Source organism: Thalassophryne amazonica, chromosome 12, assembly GCF_902500255.1.
Source record: "Thalassophryne amazonica chromosome 12, fThaAma1.1, whole genome shotgun sequence".
NCBI lineage: Eukaryota > Metazoa > Chordata > Actinopteri > Batrachoidiformes > Batrachoididae > Thalassophryne > Thalassophryne amazonica.
The window spans coordinates 29116919-29134144 of NC_047114.1; the positions used below are offsets into that span (position 1 = coordinate 29116919).

A 17226-nucleotide genomic window follows, 5' to 3' on the forward strand; every position below is an offset into this window, starting at 1 on the left:
ATCTCAAATCCTACATCCAGAGTTGTTCCTTTATTTATATCCCATTTTATTCAAATGTCCCTTACCTAAGCAGGTTTGCGGAGCACATACACGCAACAAAAATGAACTAAAAGCAGCCATTTAATGCAAGTAGACACATAACGTTTCACCCCACTATGTAACTGCTGTCTTCTGAAAGGATACAAAATGTTGGTGAAGATCAGTCAATGCAACAGAAAGTCTCACTGAAGTGCACCTTGTAAACAGCAGTGCACTGTAGCTCTTAAAGGAGATGACAAATGACACTTTGAATGGTGTATTTCATGTTATGCCACATCATACTGCATATACAACCCCTGGCAAAAATTATGGAATCACCGGCCTCAGAGGATGTTCATTCAGTTGTTTAATTTTGTAGAAAAAAGCAGATCACAGACATGACACAAAACTAAAGTCATTTCAAATGGCAACTTTCTGGCTTTAAGAAACACTATAAGAAATCAAGAAAAAAAAGATTGTGGCAGTCAGTAACGGTTACTTTTTAGACCAAGCAGAGGAAAAAAATATGGAATCACTCAATTCTGAGGGAAAAATTATGGAATCACCCTGTAAATTTTCATCCCCCAAATTAACACCTGCTTCATATCAGGTCTGCTCGTTAGTCTGCATCTAAAAAGGAGTGAACACACCTTGGAGAGCTGTTGCACCAAGTGGACTGACATGAATCATGGCTCCAACACGAGAGATGTCAATTGAAACAAAGGAGAGGATTATCAAACTCTTAAAAGAGAGTAAATCATCACGCAATGTTGCAAAAGATGTTGGTTGTTCACAGTCAGCTGTGTCTAAACTCTGGACCAAATACAAACAACATGGGAAGGTTGTTAAAGGCAAACATACTGGTAGACCAAGGAAGACATCAAAGCGTCAAGACAGAAAACTTAAAGCAATATGTCTCAAAAATCGAAAAATGTACAACAAAACAGATGAGGAACGAATGGGAGGAGACTGGAGTCAACGTCTGTGACCGAACTGTAAGAAACCGCCTAAAGGAAATGGGATTTACATACAGAAAAGCTAAACGAAAGGCATCATTAACACCTAAACAGAAAAAAACAAGGTTACAATGGGCTAAGGAAAAGCAATTGTGGACTGTGGATGACTGGATGAAAGTCATATTCAGTGATGAATCTCAAATCTGCATTGGGCAAGGTGATGATGCTGGAACTTTTGTTTGGTGCCTTTCCAATGAGATTTATAAAGATGACTGCCTGAAGAGAACATGTAAATTTCCACAGTCATTGATGATATGGGGCTGCATGTCAGGTAAAGGCACTGGGGAGATGGCTGTCATTACATCATCAATAAATGCACAAGTTTATGTTGATATTTTGGACAATTGAAAGGATGTTTGGGGATGATGAAATCATTTTTCAAGATGATAATGCATCTTGCCATAGAGCAAAAACTGCAAAAACATTCCTTGCAAAAAGACACATAGGGTCAATGTCATGGCATAGGGTCAATGTCAATGAGCAGATCTGATTTGATGCAGGTGTTAATTTGGGGGATGAAAATTTACAGGGTGATTCCATAATTTTTTCCTCAGAATTGAGTGATTCCATATTTTTTTCCTCTGCTTGGTCTAAAAAAGTAACCGTTACTGACTGCCACAATCTTTTTTTCTTGATTTCTTATAGTGTTTCTTAAAGCCAGAAAGTTGCTATTTGAAATGACTTTAGTTTTGTGTCATGTCTGTGATCTGCTTTTTTTCTACAAAATTAAACAACTGAATGAACATCCTCTGAGGCCGGTGATTCCATAATTTTTGCCAGGGTTGTAGTTACCTATGAACGAATGTAGGGGCGCACTGTCACATTGTCTTATTTTGCAGTCAGTAATACTTCTGTATCAGGCTGCATTTTAACCCATGCTGTGGTCAGAAAGCAACCATTAGCACACACCACACACACACACACACACACACACACACACACACACCACACACCACACACACACACACACACAGTTTATTAATTTTTGCTATCCAAATGACAAAATTGGTTAATCTAGTGGATAGCAACACTGTTTCTTTGGCAAGGCTGCCATGAGCTGGTCACATAATCAAAGAGTAAAAAAATAACATGAAATATCCATGGATGAAAGCAAATTGGGTGACGATTCCAACGAAGCAGAGAATTTGGAAAAAAGCTGCTACGTTGTAAGGACAAATTTGAGTTGCGTTTGTGCTCAAAACATTTGATGCAGAACAATTAAATGAAGACTGAAACGCTACAAGTGAACCAAAATTACCAAATTTCTTTTGGAATAACTCTGGATTAGAAGGAGTGATTGGGAAATCACCACTGAAGCAAACATCAATGATAGCAACGAGAAGAAACATTACAGCACAGGCGCTGATCACCCAGGAGAACAGGAGGAAGCGCTTCCGCTGATTCAGAGTCCACGCTAGAGTCTCACATTCTACAATCGCTGATCGTAGTTTGGTCATTTTATTCAAATTTTTATTTGTAAATAAAACAAAGACTATCACGTTTGTAAGACAGTACATGTTGTTGATGACATGCATTCTGAACTGATTTTTGCCTCTATGCAATACAGAGTTTTAACGGTACCTATGAATATGTCCTGCCACTAGATGTCACACTACTACCATATTTCAGAACATTAACAAAACTTTCTGCTTCAGCCACTGTTCCTCCCTTGCATTAAGCAGAATAAATGGTGATTGAAGCCTTCTGACAGACCTAAAAGCGAAATGTATGGGGATTCTAGTCCGACTACGTTCTTGGTCAGAGCCATTCTTAGCCTCTGAATATAGTGTTGGGGAAATTCTGGAAAGTAGTTGCTGTCTGCCATCTTGGTGGGGGAGAGGAGGAGGCAGAGGAAGGAGAACCTAGGGCATGACTCACAGCACTACATGTACACACATGAATATCTCATGTACTAAACTTCCGTATGTGACGCCAGAGTGTGTCAAACAGTGACAGAAAAACTGGGGTGTTGTTTCTTCAAAGAACAGGATGTCATCAGCCAATAAATCTGTATATACAAATAGCTATTGGCTGCTATATTATACTTTTAAAATGTTAGTTGGGTCACTTTAAGAGAATATATAACTCATTTGTGCCCTGTGACCTATTTTGCACGCAAGTTACATGCAGTGTAAATAGAAAAAATGAGTGGGCACACCCCAAATCCAAATGTGTTATGTAACTCAGACAAACAATCATTGTTGTAATCATCATCAAAATAGGGCCTTTCTACCCCAAAAGGACAGATGAAGACACACCTCATAGTGCAGCCGTCTGGCTTTGGACATGGCAGGCAGTGACAATCCTTTACCACTGATGTTGCGGGAACACTTGAAAAACCATGAAGCAGAGAAACAAGAAGTAGAAACAGCACAGATTCCTGCCACAATGATGAATGCCATCTGTTGCAACATCAGTCAAGGAAATAAAAAAGCCAAATATAAAAAGCAGAAAATAGCAGTATAGATGAAATTAAAAACAACTTAACCAAGCAAGTATGCCTGATAATAAAAACTAACCATGCAAGATTCTTGGCCATGATAACAGCATTAAAAAAACTGACATCACAACTAAAGGAATAAAATGGAAATTCTGCAGAACAAAATAATGTTTACACCCTGCTACATAGTTTAATTCTCAGTATCATCAGCTCAGACCATTTGAAGTCTTACTGTAAAATGTTCTAAGGCGCACATGCAGCATACTTAAAACTTTTTATGAACAATATGTTTTGGTGAAAACTGTCATCATTGGAGAGAAACTCACATCTTTGAGTAGCACAAGTACTTGTGACAACTCTCAGCCTGATATAGTACACAGCCCAATGTGTTATACAAATCAAATTTCAACAAACGGTATATATTGTGGCTCAAACCAAAGCTGTGAAATGATTCTGTATCTCTCTCTCTTTTTTTTTTTTTTTTTTTTTTTTTAAGTACAAATGGCATTAAAATTTGAAGCGGTCAAGTTCTAGCTTGTGTTTGTACTTTATTTGCAGTGCACGTAAATATGCTGAAAAAAGTACTCCTCTAAATTTAATTAAAATCTTTTGTTTTTGTTGGATTAGCCAGGTAACAAAATAGATTCATTTGACACAGAAAATATTACCTTTCTGGATATATCCATATGCTGCCATTTATTAATTCTCAGTTATAAACAATTGTAAAATTCAGGACACTGGGTGCACCTTTGGGCAGTTCCATTGTTGATCACTCAGAGACACCTGAGTGATCAACATGTGAGGGGATGTTCATCCTACACCTGGCTGTGACAGAAAATGTTATTTTATAAAGATAAGAATGGACCACCAAATGCTGCCACTTCTGTGAGGTGGTAGGTACAGGAATGCACATCAAAACCTGATTCTGATTTTTCTAGCTCAAAGGTTATTTTTCCTTTCATGTCATGGTCACACCCCTATTCCACAGGGTACCATTCAATTACAATCGCCTATGATCCAAAAAAAGTGCAAAAAAACGGGACGAAACAGCTTACTCCGACTTGCCTCCTAACAGGCTGGCTTACAAAGTGCAGACCTGGCAACTCCCTGGCTTATAAAGTGCAGACCTGGCAACCAGCTCTAAAACAAACTAAGGAGCTGCCCCCGGCTGTGCGGGCAGTCAGAAACGCAACAACGCTGCTTCTGCTTCAAATTTTACCCCGATGGCGCACAATCAAAGAAGTTTCAAGCTGTACTCACTAGGAATACCCCATTTAAAGACATTCAAACATGATTGAAACTGTTAATATTCCAAACACCCGGAAGTTACTAAGTAGTAGCAATGATCTGGCAAATCGGGTTTAAATTTTTCAACAGCTCAAAAATTTCACCAAGATTTCAAATCTGGTGCTGATGATGGCCGTAACTACTACATACGAGGTCTGTTAGAAAAGTATCCGACCTTTTATTTTTTTCAAAAACCATATGGATTTGAATCACGTGTGATTGCATCAGCCAAGCTTGAACCTTCGTACGCATGCGTGAGTTTTTTCACGCCTGTCGGTTGCGTCATTTGCCTGTGAGCAGGCTTTGTGTGAGCAGTGGTCCACCCCTCTCATCGGATTTTTATTGCGAATAAATGTCTGAATGATTTGGAGCTTTGCTGCATCAAATTTTTCCAGAAACTGTGAGAGACCTCCAGGTGGACACCATTCGGAAAATTCAGATGGCTTTCAGGGACAATTTTATGGGGATTACACAGATTAAGGAGTGCTCCAGCCGGTCTAAAGACCGCCCACAGCTGCTGAGAGCGCGCGCGCTCCGAGCGCCGATCGACAGGCTGAATCAACCAGATCATTTCCAATGTGAAGGCTTTGTTGATCCGGGACGTCATCTGACTTACACAAAAATGGCAGGAGATGTGGACATCAGTACTTTTTTCGGCACATTCCACTGTTACAGGAGTTTTTTTCATGGAAAGAGAAGCGGAGGGATGCGCCACGGAGCCGTTCATGGCGCGGCACAAAACCACCTCCGTGTTGGTCTCACAGGACGGCTTTGAGATGGCTTTCAGACGGCTTTCGGTAGCTTTTCAGTCGTGTGACTATCCGAGAAATTGTGGATGAGCCTGAACATGCCAGAACATGTCCTGTGAGGCTTCATCACAGCGTTGATTTGCGCCATGCGGCACCGCCACGATGCACGGAATTCCTCCGCTCCTCTTTCCATGACAAAAACTCCTGTAATAGTGGAATGTGCTGTTCATTTCCAAACTGGACGCTATGTTTTATCCGGGACGTCATCTGACTAGCACAGGAATTGCGGAAGACGTGGACATCAGCACTTTTTCGGCACATTGAGACAGACGTGTGGAGGAATTCCACGCGTCGCAGCAGTGCCACATGGCGCAAAGCAACGCCGTGATGAAGCCTCACAGGACATGTTCTGGCATGTCCAGCTCATCCACAATTTCTCAGATAGTCACACGACTGAAAAACCACCGAAAGCCGTCTCAAAGCCGTCCTGTGAGACCAACACGGAGGTGGTTTGTGCCGCACCATGAACGGCTCCATGGCGCATCCCTCCAAAGTACTGATGTCCACATCTCCTGCCATTTTTGTGTAAGTCAGATGACGTCCCGGATCAACAAAGCCTTCACATTGGAAATGATCTGGTTGATTCAGCCTGTCGATCGGCGCTCGGAGCGCTCTCAGCAGCTGTGGGCGGTCTTTAGACCGGCTGGAGCACTCCTTAATCTGTGTAATCCCCATAAAATCGTCCCTGAAAGCCATCTGAATTTTCCGAATGGTATCCACCTGGAGGTCTCTCACAGTTTCTGGAAAAATTGATGCAGCAAAGCTCCAAATCGTTCAGACATTTATTCGCAATAAAAATCCGACGAGAGGGGTGGACCACTGTTCACAAAAAGCCTGCTCACAGGCGAATGACGCAACCGACAGGCGTGAAAAAACTCACGCATGCGCACGAAGGTTCAAGCTTGGCTGATGCAATCACACGTGATTCAAATCCATATGGTTTTTGAAAAAAATAAAAGGTCGGATACTTTTCTAACAGACCTCGTATACCAAGTTTGTTCACGACGGAAAACATGGATCAAGAAGTTGCTGTTGTGCTTCAAAACACGGCCCGATTGGTTATTCGGGATGAAATGGGAAGGAACAGAGCTCTGTGGAATAGCCCCATTACAGTGAGTCATTATACGTAATTCGATGGAAAACCCATAAAACGTGAAGAGTCACAATCACGACAGCAGCACAGAGTTGATGTACACACGAAAAAACAGGAAGTGAAGCGGAAAAACAAAATATTATTTAGATTTTACATTATTTACCATTTGCTCTCCTAATACACATTTGTCACAATTCCCTGAGTCTTTCTTTTAACATTTGATCACATTTTTAAAAGGATACAGCAAGTTCAGTTCCCACATCAGATGCCCAGATGCTGTAGAAGGGGTTCGTCAGCTGCACACCTCTGTTCAAACAAGTTTACATGTTACATCTGTTCAGCACTTTAATGACAGGGTAGAAAATACAGTACAGCTGAAGTGCCACGTCAACAAAGACTGCAGACCCCTGTCGCCGCTGCTCAGTGAGTCACTGTGCAATTAATTGCATCGCTATCGTAAATGCAATGTCAATCTATGCAATTACACAATCGTGACAGGCTACATATTAAATAAATAAATCGTCACGCAGTGAACCAAGTGTGGGCTGATGTGGTCTGCATGCATTTCACTGTAAAAACGCATATTTTGTTCCCCCTAATGTCATCAACATCAGTTCTCGGCGGCGAAGAAAATCAGAACCAAACGCCACTCCCCCCAACTGTTTGTTTTCACAAATTAGGTGGACCGTGATAACCGTGATTTTTTTTTTTTTTTAGCTCTCCTGTATGGTCATTTAAAGGAGAAAGGATTGTTGTTTCAATTTGTATTTCAATTGGGAACAGCTACATTTCTATTGCTGGTTTGTGCTAATATGCTGAACTATACTCCACCCTGCATGCGGCAGTGGTTAGAATACTTTTATCGAAATAAAATTTTGCACAAAACATTTTCTCATCAAGGTTAACAATTTTGTTAGGAAGCACCTTAAGAAAATCACATTTTTATTTTTGGCATACTGTAGGGGACCACCCTAACATACACACAGAAAAATTATTTCACTGATTAACATCACTCTAAGCAGATGGAATCAGTTAATCAGTGAAATCACCTGGTGGAGTGGGTTGTTGCAAAGAAAACCTGCACCCTCTTGGCCAAGACCTCTGCACTTCCGTCTGGCCACTCGACCTTGCAAGCCTGATTGGTGGATTGCTGTAGAAATGGTTGTCATTGTGGAAGGTTCTCCTCTCTCCACAGAGAAATGCTGAAACTCTCACAGTTCTTGGTCGGCTTCCTGTCACCTTCCCTTTTTCCCCAATCACTCAAATTTGACGGGCAGCCAGATCTAGGAAAAGTCCTGGTGGATCCGAACTTCATCCATTTATGGATGAAGGAGGCCACTGTGTTCACTGGGAACTTCAAAGCAGTAGAAATGTTTCTGTACCCTTCCCCAGATCTATCCTGTCTCGGAGGTCTACAGAGAATTCCTTTGACTTCATGCTTGATTTGTGCTCTGACATGCACTGTCAACTGTGGGACTTGATATGTAGACAGGTGTGTGCCTTTCCAAATCATCTCCAATCAACTGAATTTGACCCAGGTGGACTCCCATTAAACTGTAGAAGCATCTCAAAGATGATCAGTGGAAATAGGATACACCTGAGCTCAGTTTTCAGCTTCATGGCAAAGGCTGTGTATTCTTATGTACATGTGATTTCTTTTTTTTTTTTTTTTTCATTTTTGATAAATTTGCAAAAATCTACAAAAAAAAAAAAACCCTAACCTTTAGTTATTATTACTATTATTGGTATTATTAATATATAAATAAAAATAAATTAAAAAAATATTATAATTTGTAATACATTTGACTCTTTTACAACAAATGGTGAGCCATTAATTATTATACAGAAAGCAAATGCACAAACATGCTGAAATGCCAGCAGCTTAATGCTAACTTTAACAATGAAAACGCCATAGCCATGCTAACGCGCTAGCATCGGCGTTAGCGTAAAATACATCTATTAACTGTTTCAGAAGATCATAACAGGTCAGTTTAGCATAAAAAGGTAAATATTCCTCACAGGCATATGTTCTTTAGGGTTTTAGTGGGGAAAAATTAAGATAAAACAAATGAAACCAACGAAGCAGCAGCTCGAAGCACTCCTTCATTGGTTCAAGATTCAAAGCACAGGTCGGTTGATTATATGGAAGAAACAAAACATTTGCGGTAAAACAAAATTATTTAGCAACTAATCGCTAACTAAATTAGTTGACAACTATTTTAATAATCGATTTAATCGATTAGGTGTTTCAGCTCTACTACACTGTCTGGTGAGAGAGTAACAACAATTTCATTTATAACCCTTTCAGGATGAGCAAATTAGTCCTATTCAAATTCATTCAGATCAGTGGTCCTGCCAGAGCAGATGTTCAGACGTCATGAAATTTCATTATTTTCAGGAGCCCGGGACGTTCTGCCAGCTTGGTGCAGCGAAGAATCAACAGACACTTTGTCTTCAACTCCTCTGATTTTTGAGCGGTTGTCTTGTTTTTTGTTTGTTTGTTTGTTTGTTTTTATCTTTGGGCTCTCTGTTGGTATGACACAGGTTTGGTTCCACCTAATACCAGTTTCCTTCAGCCATTAAAACATTGGCCAGCAGAAGCTGGCAGCAGGATTAGCATTCCAGTCATTGTGAAAACATTCACCCTTGAAAGTGGAGACCAGTGTGGCGCTGAAGTACCACCCACATTGGGCAACATGGGTCTGACTACAAGCACACATTCCCTGATCTGACCTAACAGATATTGAGAGGACATCCACGTCTTTTTCAAAAATCAGGACTGGCCATTTCAATCAATCAATCAATCAATTTTTTTATATAGCGCCAAATCACAACAAACAGTTGCCCCAAGGCGCTTTATATTGTAAGGCAAGGCCATACAATAATTATGTAAAACCCCAACGGTCAAAACGACCCCCTGTGAGCAAGCACTTGGCTACAGTGGGAAGGAAAAACTCCCTTTTAACAGGAAGAAACCTCCAGCAGAACCAGGCTCAGGGAGGGGCAGTCTTCTGCTGGGACTGGTTGGGGCTGAGGGAGAGAACCAGGAAAAAGACATGCTGTGGAGGGGAGCAGAGATCGATCACTAATGATTAAATGCAGAGTGGTGCATACAGAGCAAAAAGAGAAAGAAACAGTGCATCATGGGAACCCCCCAGCAGTCTACGTCTATAGCAGCATAACTAAGGGATGGTTCAGGGTCACCTGATCCAGCCCTAACTATAAGATTTAGCAAAAAGGAAAGTTTTAAGCCTAATCTTAAAAGTAGAGAGGGTGTCTGTCTCCCTGATCTGAATTGGGAGATGGTTCCACAGGAGAGGAGCCTGAAAGCTGAAGGCTCTGCCTCCCATTCTACTCTTACAAACCCTAGGAACTACAAGTAAGCCTGCAGTCTGAGAGCGAAGTGCTCTATTGGGGTAATATGGTACTACGAGGTCCCTAAGATAAGATGGGACCTGATTATTCAAATCCTTATAAGTAAGAAGAAGAATTTTAAATTCTATTCTAGAATTAACAGGAAGCCAATGAAGAGAGGCCAATATGGGTGAGATATGCTCTCTCCTTCTAGTCCCCGTCAGTACTCTAGCTGCAGCATTTTGAATTAACTGAAGGCTTTTTAGGGAACTTTAGGACAACCTGATAATAATGAATTACAATAGTCCAGCCTAGAGGAAATAAATGCATGAATTAGTTTTTCAGCATCACTCTGAGACAAGACCTTTCTGATTTTAGAGATATTGCGTAAATGCAAAAAAGCAGTCCTACATATTTGTTTAATATGCGCTTTGAATGACATATCCTGATCAAAAATGACTCCAAGATTTCTCACAGTATTACTAGAGGTCAGGGTAATGCCATCCAGAGTAAGGATCTGGTTAGACACCATGTTTCTAAGATTTGTGGGGCCAAGTACAATAACTTCAGTTTTATCTGAGTTTAAAAGCAGGAAATGAGGTCATCCATGTCTTTATGTCTGTAAGACAATCCTGCAGTTTAGCTAATTGGTGTGTGTCCTCTGGCTTCATGGATAGATAAAGCTGGGTATCATCTGCGTAACAATGAAAATTTAAGCAATACCGTCTAATAATACTGCCTAAGGGAAGCATGTATAAAGTGAATAAAATTGGTCCTAGCACAGAACCTTGTGGAACTCCATAATTAACTTTAGTCTGTGAAGAAGATTCCCCATTTACATGAACAAATTGTAATCTATTAGACAAATATGATTCAAACCACCGCAGCGCAGTGCCTTTAATACCTATGGCATGCTCTAATCTCTGTAATAAAATTTTATGGTCAACAGTATCAAAAGCAGCACTGAGGTCTAACAGAACAAGCACAGAGATGAGTCCACTGTCCGAGGCCATAAGAACCTTATTTGTAACCTTCACTAATGCTGTTTCTGTACTATGATGAATTCTAAAACCTGACTGAAACTCTTCAAATAGACCATTCCTCTGCAGATGATCAGTTAGCTGTTTTACAACTACCCTTTCAAGAATTTTTGAGAGAAAAGGAAGGTTGGAGATTGGCCTATAATTAGCTAAGATAGCTGGGTCAAGTGATGGCTTTTTAAGTAATGGTTTAATTACTGCCACCTTAAAAGCCTGTGGTACATAGCCAACTAACAAAGATAGATTGATCATATTTAAGATCGAAGCATTAAATAATGGTAGGGCTTCCTTGAGCAGCCTGGTAGGAATGGGGTCTAATAAACATGTTGATGGTTTGGATGAAGTAACTAATGAAAATAACTCAGACAGGACAATCGGAGAGAAAGAGTCTAACCAAATACCGGCATCACTGAAAGCAGCCAAAGATAACGATACGTCTTTGGGATGGGTATGAGTAATTTTTTCTCTAATAGTTAAAATTTTGTTAGCAAAGAAAGTCATGAAGTCATTACTAGTTAAAGTTAATGGAATACTCAGCTCAATAGAGCTCTGACTCTTTGTCAGCCTGGCTACAGTGCTGAAAAGAAACCTGGGGTTGTTCTTATTTTCTTCAATTAGTGATGAGTAGAAAGATGTCCTAGCTTTACGGAGGGCTTTTTTATAGAGCAACAGACTCTTTTTCCAGGCTAAGTGAAGATCTTCTAAGTTAGTGAGACGCCATTTCCTCTCCAACTTACGGGGTTATCTGCTTTAAGCTACGAGTTTGTGAGTTATACCACGGAGTCAGGCACTTCTGATTTAAAGCTCTCTTTTTTAGAGGAGCTACAGCATCCAAAGTTGTCTTCAATGAGGATGTAAAACTATTGACGAGATACTCTATCTCACTTACAGAGTTTAGGTAGCTACTCTGCACTGTGTTGGTATATGGCATTAGAGAACATAAAGAAGGAATCATATCCTTAAACCTAGTTACAGCGCTTTCTGAAAGACTTCTAGTGTAATGAAACTTATTCCCCACTGCTGGGTAGTCCATCAGAGTAAATGTAAATGTTATTAAGAAATGATCAGACAGAAGGGAGTTTTCAGGGAATACTGTTAAGTCTTCTATTTCCATACCATAAGTCAGAACAAGATCTAAGATATGATTAAAGTGGTGGGTGGACTCATTTACTTTTTGAGCAAAGCCAATAGAGTCTAATAATAGATTAAATGCAGTGTTGAGGCTGTCATTCTCAGCATCTGTGTGGATGTTAAAATCGCCCACTATAATTATCTTATCTGAGCTAAGCACTAAGTCAGACAAAAGGTCTGAAAATTCACAGAGAAACTCACAGTAACGACCAGGTGGACGATAGATAATAACAAATAAAACTGGTTTTTGGGACTTCCAATTTGGATGGACAAGACTAAGAGTCAAGCTTTCAAATGAATTAAAGCTCTGTCTGGGTTTTTGATTAATTAATAAGCTGGAATGGAAGATTGCTGCTAATCCTCCGCCCCGGCCCGTGCTACGAGCATTCTGACAGTTAGTGTGACTCGGGGGTGTTGACTCATTTACACTAACATATTCATCCTGCTGTAACCAGGTTTCTGTAAGGCAGAATAAATCAATATGTTGATCAATTATTATATCATTTACCAACAGGGACTTAGAAGAGAGAGACCTAATGTTTAATAGACCACATTTAACTGTTTTAGTCTGTGGTGCAGTTGAAGGTGCTATATTATTTTTTCTTTTTGAATTTTTATGCTTAAATAGATTTTTGCTGGTTATTGGTAGTCTGGGAGCAGGCACCGTCTCTACGGGGATGGGGTAATGAGGGGATGGCAGGGGGAGAGAAGCTGCAGAGAGGTGTGTAAGACTACAACTCTGCTTCCTGGTCCCAACCCTGGATAGTCACGGTTTGGAGGATTTAAGAAAATTGGCCAGATTTCTAGAAATGAGAGCTGCTCCATCCAAAGTGGGATGGATGCCGTCTCTCCTAACAAGACCAGGTTTTCCCCAGAAGCTTTGCCAATTATCTATGAAGCCCACCTCATTTTTGGACACCACTCAGACAGCCAGCAATTCAAGGAGAACATGCGGCTAAACATGTCACTCCCGGTCTGATTGGGGAGGGGCCCAGAGAAAACTACAGAGTCCGACATTGTTTTTGCAAAGTTACACACCAATTTAATGTTAATTTTAGTGACCTCCGATTGGCGTAACCGGGTGTCATTACTGCCGACGTGAATTACAATCTTACCAAATTTACGCTTAGCCTTAGCCAGCAGTTTCAAATTTCCTTCAATGTCGCCTGCTCTGGCCCCCGGAAGACAATTGACTATGGTTGCTGGTGTCGCTAACTTCACATTTCGCAAAACAGAGTCGCCAATAACCAGAGTTTGATCCTCGGCGGGTGTGTCGTCGAGTGGGGAAAAACGGTTAGAGATGTGAACGGGTTGGCGGTGTACACAGGGCTTCTGTTTAGAACTACGCTTCCTCCTCACAGTCACCCAGTCAGCCTGCTTTCCCGGCTGCTCGGGATCTGCCAGGGGGTAACTAACGGTGGCTAAGCTACTTTGGTCCGCACCGACTACAGGGGCCTGGCTAGCTGTAGAATTTTCCACGGTGCAGAGCCGAGTCTCCAATTCACCCAGCCTGGCCTCCAAAGCTACGAATAAGCTACACTTATTACAAGTACCGTTACTGCTAAAGGAGGCCGAGGAATAACTAAACATTTCACACCCAGAGCAGAAAAGTGAGGGAGAGACAGGAGAAGCCGCCATGCTAAATCGGCTAAGAGCTAGTAGCTACGCTAAGCTAGCGGATTCCTAAAAACACGCAAAGTGAATAATGTGTAAATAATTTAGAGGTGATTCAGCAGAAGGAGTGCTTTAGTTAAGGCACGTAAAGATTACACTGGGAAACAAATCGTAATCTAGATAACTAGATCAATCTAACTGCGCAGATTAAACAGCTAACAGATACAGAAAAACACCGCTGTGCTCCGGAACAGGAAGTGATACAATACCGCAGTGAGAGCCAACCACCAGTAGAGGCAAAGACTTGTCTTTGTGATAAAGAGTAGGAGAAGACAGCCACAGTGACAACCTCATTTTCCTACACTTTTAAATCCATTGAAGCAACAGTGTTCAAGTATTCTAAAGAGACATACAAGACGTATGACACCAGAGACCCATTGTAACACTGACTATTGTTCTTTGAGGAAAGACGAGGGCCTGAAATCAATCCACTGAAAATACAACTTTGTATAATTTCATGGTTTCACTGTATTATAGTCAATTTAGCCATGTAAATGATTGTTACATGTCTCCCCATCGCATACGGGCAAAATCAACCCAGAATGCATTGCACCATCAACGTCCGCTGTTTTGTTTTCTGTCAGCCAAATTTCCGGTGCCATTCTTTACAATGCTTGACATCTATGCTTTACATCTACATGTGTCTACAAAATAGCCATGAAAGTTTATCTGATTTTGCACAAGTATGACCACGAACATTTGAAGAGTAAGCGGTTTTGCGATCCAACAGGACAGCTGTGGTGTGGAAATGGGACTCTGATGTATGCAGCACTACTAGCTGTTTGTGATGTCTGCTTCCTGGCTTATTGACTGATTTTGGACAAATGAAAATCAAGAAACACAAATGTGATGATGGTAAATCAGGAAATACTGAAGCATACGAAGTCCTGTAAAGCCCAAAGGAGCATCTGACTGGAGGACGATATCCTCTGTGACTGCTCTGTGCCGCTTCAGGAGAAATAAGATCAGCGGGACCCAGTAGTGTTGGAGGAAACATATTTATTATTCCTTACTTCATTTGCCCAGTCTGGTTTACACTCATTTGATGCATTTAATGCTGGCTGCACCAGTTACAGCACAACCGGAAACATGGCTGACAGTAAATCTCAGCAGAATAAGGCAATAATAACAGTGTGCAACCTACAGTAGCTTGAAGGTGACCATATGCGATCGGAAGAATTACTGAAAATGAAACGTTGTGGCTCACCTCTCGCACATGTCAAAGATAAAGAGGCAGAAGGAGCCAAAGACAATTGGCCCAACTTGTTTCCAGTAGACTGAAAAGCGGTTCCTCTCCGTCTGATCCTGTGAAAGAACAGCAAGACAAGCTCAAGGATGTGAAAGATCAGTTTACATATATATGGAATCTGAGTGCGATTCAGCTGATTCTATGATGATTGAACACCAACCCCTTCCTCATGAAGGGTAGCCAACCATATTTCAACTGTCATGACTCAACTTATGTTAGTCATTCGAATCAATCCACTACAATAAATATTTAATTTGAACAAAAGCAGACAGGAACTTACAACTGAGTCATGACAAGCATTTTGAGGTTTGGCCCAGGCTGAGTGCCACAATAAACACAATAACCACATTTTGACATTTCAAGCAACTTTGCATGTCATTCCACCTCTCCCAACTTCTGTTTATGTTTGTGTAGGCTGACACTGATTCAAAGAATTTTCATGCGAAATCAGGGACAAGAAACTTACTGAGCTGTTTTTCCAGTATAAACTGAGACGTGTGCATAAATTTAATTTGGTTGTGGTGGGTGAGGAGAAGGGGCTTAGACTAATTCAAAGACAATGCGCTTTTTCTTTTTTGTTTGGAGGCCACGTTAGAGCAAACGTTATTGAGCAAAAGTTGAATAGCGTAGAAATATGGCATTTTTTGCTCTTCTTTTGAGGGCCCACAGGGATTCAAAAAAAGAATTTAAACTTACCATAACTAGACAGTCCCTCAAGGACTTCCTATGGCAAATTTCACAAAGATTCATGGAACATTTTTTACATAAAATCATCGGACAGCACACCAAGCACGAATGTTAATGGCATTACCCTACAGAACTTAGTCAAAAGGACTAAAACGCACAGAAGCCTTGTAATTCTCTTTTCTTTCCTTTGTTTTCCTTTTCAGGGATGATGACCATGCATCAGTCCTGTCTATTGAGTAGCCACCCCCATCTCTGTCATTTATACTGAGCTATATTTATGGTCAGTTCCCGTGCAAACTGACCACAAACAGTACAGATAGTTCAAGGTAAAACAACATTAGCCCACCTCCCCATATAAAACCAATCCCACCCAAAGAAAAGGCTGAAGACAGCGGTGCCACTAAAATAACAAAATATATCGCAACAGTATTTGGGCTTTACGAAGCAGGCACCCGATCCTTCCAATAAAGCCAGTATTAGTCCTTACACCAATCAGCTGGATCGGCTCACAATATCTCTGTAACAATACACACCATTTTACTGTGGTTTATTAAAGGCAGTAAATTGTTTATTACTGTGTTACGAAAACAATAAACTGTGTGCACCCTATATCGTGGTATATGCAAATCTACCCAACCCTGTGATAAAGCTTTAAGGAAGGATTCCCAGATTTGTGGAAAAATTTTGTGCCAAACCCAAGTTTTTTAAATGAGCTTAAAATAGCAATTTATTCTAACTGTAATTTTAAGAACGACAATAAAAAGCAAAAACTGAAATGTTAAGAATCTGTTATAGAGGCTTTGCACGTGACGTCACAGGTCTCGTGCAGGGCGGTGCCACACGGGCCAGCGCCATTTTGAAGGTCAAGTTTAGCTGGTCAGGATACACATGACTGTGTAAACAAGCCATCTCAACACATTTTTCCTGTTATTCACTGTTTTTCACTGCTTTCCGCTGTGCACATCATGTCTCATGGGTCGGGTTCACGCTCAGGCGCTGCCATTTTAAAGTTCAAGTTGAGTCGGCCAGAATACTTGGCTGTATAAACAAGCCACCTCAACTCTTCTTTCCTCTGTTTTTTGTTATTTTTCTGCTATTACACCATGCCAGAGACTTGTGCAGTTCACTGTCACAACAGACGTGGACAGAAGGAGAATGTGAGCTTTTACATGATTCCAATGGACACCAAGCGCATAAGTTGTGGATTGCTGCTACTGACCAAAAAGCCTGGGTTCCCATAGAACGCACACACCTGTGTAGTGAACACTTCATATCAGGTACGTTTGTTTATTGTTGAAAATCATTGCACATTAAATTATAACTGAGTGAAATGTTCACCAATTTCAGGTGGAGAAAGGATCACTGTGGTATCGCAGATGTCCGCATAAGTAAATAATATAATTACGCAGACATCTCCAATGCGCCAGC

The 17226-nt window shown here is 40.9% G+C and overlaps 1 protein-coding gene across 1 annotated transcript in view; it reads right to left on the bottom strand.

Moving 5' to 3' along the window:
• Positions 1–17226, bottom strand: part of wls (Wnt ligand secretion mediator) — a 141038-nt gene that overhangs the window by 42833 nt on the left and 80979 nt on the right. The window contains exons 7-8 of the mRNA XM_034183020.1: positions 15070–15167; positions 6906–6969 (exon numbers count right to left, since the gene is read on the bottom strand). Of these exons, the coding sequence (XP_034038911.1) occupies positions 6906–6969; positions 15070–15167 (162 nt within the window). The remainder of the gene's footprint in view (positions 1–6905; positions 6970–15069; positions 15168–17226) is intronic.